This window comes from Penaeus monodon, chromosome 40 (assembly GCF_015228065.2).
Source record: "Penaeus monodon isolate SGIC_2016 chromosome 40, NSTDA_Pmon_1, whole genome shotgun sequence".
Lineage (NCBI taxonomy): Eukaryota > Metazoa > Arthropoda > Malacostraca > Decapoda > Penaeidae > Penaeus > Penaeus monodon.
In genome coordinates this window covers 10,432,182-10,434,681 of record NC_051425.1, presented here as the reverse complement: position 1 = coordinate 10,434,681, position 2,500 = coordinate 10,432,182, and the positions used below count along the sequence as shown (strand labels likewise).

Here is a 2,500-nt window from a genome sequence, read left to right as displayed (position 1 = left end):
TGGTGTGTGTCATTGTGTGTGTGTGTGTGTGCGGTGTGTGTGTGTGTGGTTGGTGTGTTTTTTTGTGTGTGTGTGTGTGTGTGTATGTAGAAAAACTATGAATGAGAGAATATCTTCACAATGCAAGAGATGTATTTAACCGGTTTCGATTTCTGACGAAAATATATTAATTCTCATTAACACCTTCCCTATATTTATCAGCATGAATACGCTTCATTCTATTCTGTGTGTGTGTGTGTGTGTTTGTGTGTGTGTGCGTGCGAGTGTGTGTGTGTGTGTGTGCTGTGTGTGTGTGGGGCTGATGTTTTTTTTTGTATTGTATTTTTAAATACATACACATATTCACACAGAAACGCACAGATACAGACACAAATACGCACACACACGCACGCATACATGTATATATATATATATATATATATATATATATATATATATATATATAATATAATACATATAAAACATTTATATATAATACACACACATACACACACACACACCACACACACACACCACAAAATATATATATATATATATATTTTATATATATATATATTTATTTATGTATATAATACAATATACATTTATATAAATACATACATACATACATAACAAACACACACACACACACACACACACACACACACACAACACACCACACACACACACCCCATATATATATATATATATATATATATATATATATATATATACAGTATGTGTGTGTGTGTGCTGTGTGTTGTGTGTGTGTGCTGTGTGTTGTGTGTGTGTGTGTGTGTGTTTGTGTGTGTGCGTGCGAGTGTGTGTGTGTGTGTGTGTGTGTGTGGGGTGTGTGCGGGTGGGGTGTGGGTGTGTGCGTGTGGGGTGCGTGTGTGTGTGTGTGTGTTTTGTGTGTGGGTTTGTTGTTTGTGTATGGTTTTGTTGTGTGTGTGTGTGTTTGTGTATGTGTGTCATTGTGTGTGTGTGTGGAGAGAGAGATATAAATAGATCGATAGACTGATTGATAGATAGATAGATATATAGATCAGTAGAATTCGATCAATTTTATTCACAGAACATTTTTTCTCTTTCGCAGGCTGCCTGCAAAAGGAAAGCATGAAATATTCTTTTAGCGACAGAGCCTCAGTGACCTTCAGTGCTCTGGCGCGACCTCACTCACCCATCTTTGAGGCCTTTGTTACTTGCAGCGAAGAAACCATACTGCATGACGAATTTTCACTCAGTAAGCAAAACATTTCCTTCACAAGAACAAAGAAATTTGGAGACACTGAAAAGAAGAAGTACCCGAGCCCGGGAACTAGCGAAGGCTGGACGGAATTCTCCCTTGTTGCAAAATCTGACGGATACCGGCTGGAGGATTCCAAAGGGCACACGTGGATGTCAGAGAGAGACACACAAGGCTGCCAGGCGGATGAAGTCAATCTTACCAAGGGTGTTTTCATGGGCGAGTGTGGCAACGGATCACCTACATGGCAGGTATCAGAAGGGAAGTGTGTGGAGGTCCCCATGCCGTTACTAGACTCGTACAGGCCTCTACAAGTCTCTCTCTCCTCAAACACGCCATTTACTCCTTCCTTTGAAGTTGGAGGAGCCAAGTTCGCCTTGAGCTGGGCCAACGAAGCCCTTCTGGTGGTGACCAGAGGCGACACGGAACCTTTACCCTCAAATAGGAATCTCACCTTCGTATTGATAGCCGAAGGGAAAACTGCACTGAAGGTAACACTGCAGTTTGCAATGAAGATTCAGGAAAAGAAATATGTAGCACAAGGTAACTATAACAGTTTCTGTCCTGTTACAGGTACTGGTATCTGGCCACGTCGACTATGTAGTGAATTCGACATCTAAGCCCAATTCTATCTCTGCATGTGGGAAACATGGGCACTTCTCTCTACAACAGCACCAGGAAGTGAATGTCTGTGAATCAACGACTCTTCCCACTTCAGTGCCTCCTGTGGTAGCAGGTAAGCTTTTGTATCAAAACGGTATTTCTGTGTCTGTAAGTCATGGGTGGGTTCTCACTGCAAGTGTGTTTTTAGGACAACGCATTTCCTTCTTACATCGCTCTATCTCTTCCACGGACTCCCTTTATGTCCGAGTCGTTATTTGAGTCTTTTGGAGTGTGCTACGATCGTACAAATCACTCTCATTATCGCAAAAGTGGTCGAGATACACAAATGCCCTATGTTGAATGATGTAATTAGCAAAGTCAGTTTGTCCTAATATGACCTCCTGCCCTCTGCTAAAAACAATTGCCCAACTGCTGAAAAACAGTATTGTACGTCACTCCCCCATCTTCTGATACATTCAGATTATTGACTGTGAATGCCTTAAACAACATAACTGTCTCCTAGGAAAATTAAATTGAGTTATGTGAGGATGTAATACTCGTTTTACAGCCATTCCTTTCCAGGAAAGGAAAAGCTTGATCCTTACCGCAGTGAAGCTGTCTCCTTTGTTGTTTTCTTTGTCAGTTCTCTGCAAAAATAGCACGTGCAGTTTT

The 2,500-nt window shown here is 41.0% G+C and overlaps 1 protein-coding gene across 1 annotated transcript in view; it reads left to right on the top strand.

The window, feature by feature from the left end:
* Nucleotides 1–1,075: 1,075 nt before the first annotated feature.
* LOC119598118 overlaps nt 1,076–2,500 on the top strand; it is a gene marked incomplete at its 5' end in the record, with an annotated part of 13,229 nt that continues 11,804 nt past the window's right edge. Inside the window, 2 exon segments of the mRNA XM_037947747.1 lie at nt 1,076–1,716; nt 1,799–1,961. Of these exon segments, the coding sequence (XP_037803675.1) occupies nt 1,076–1,716; nt 1,799–1,961 (804 nt within the window).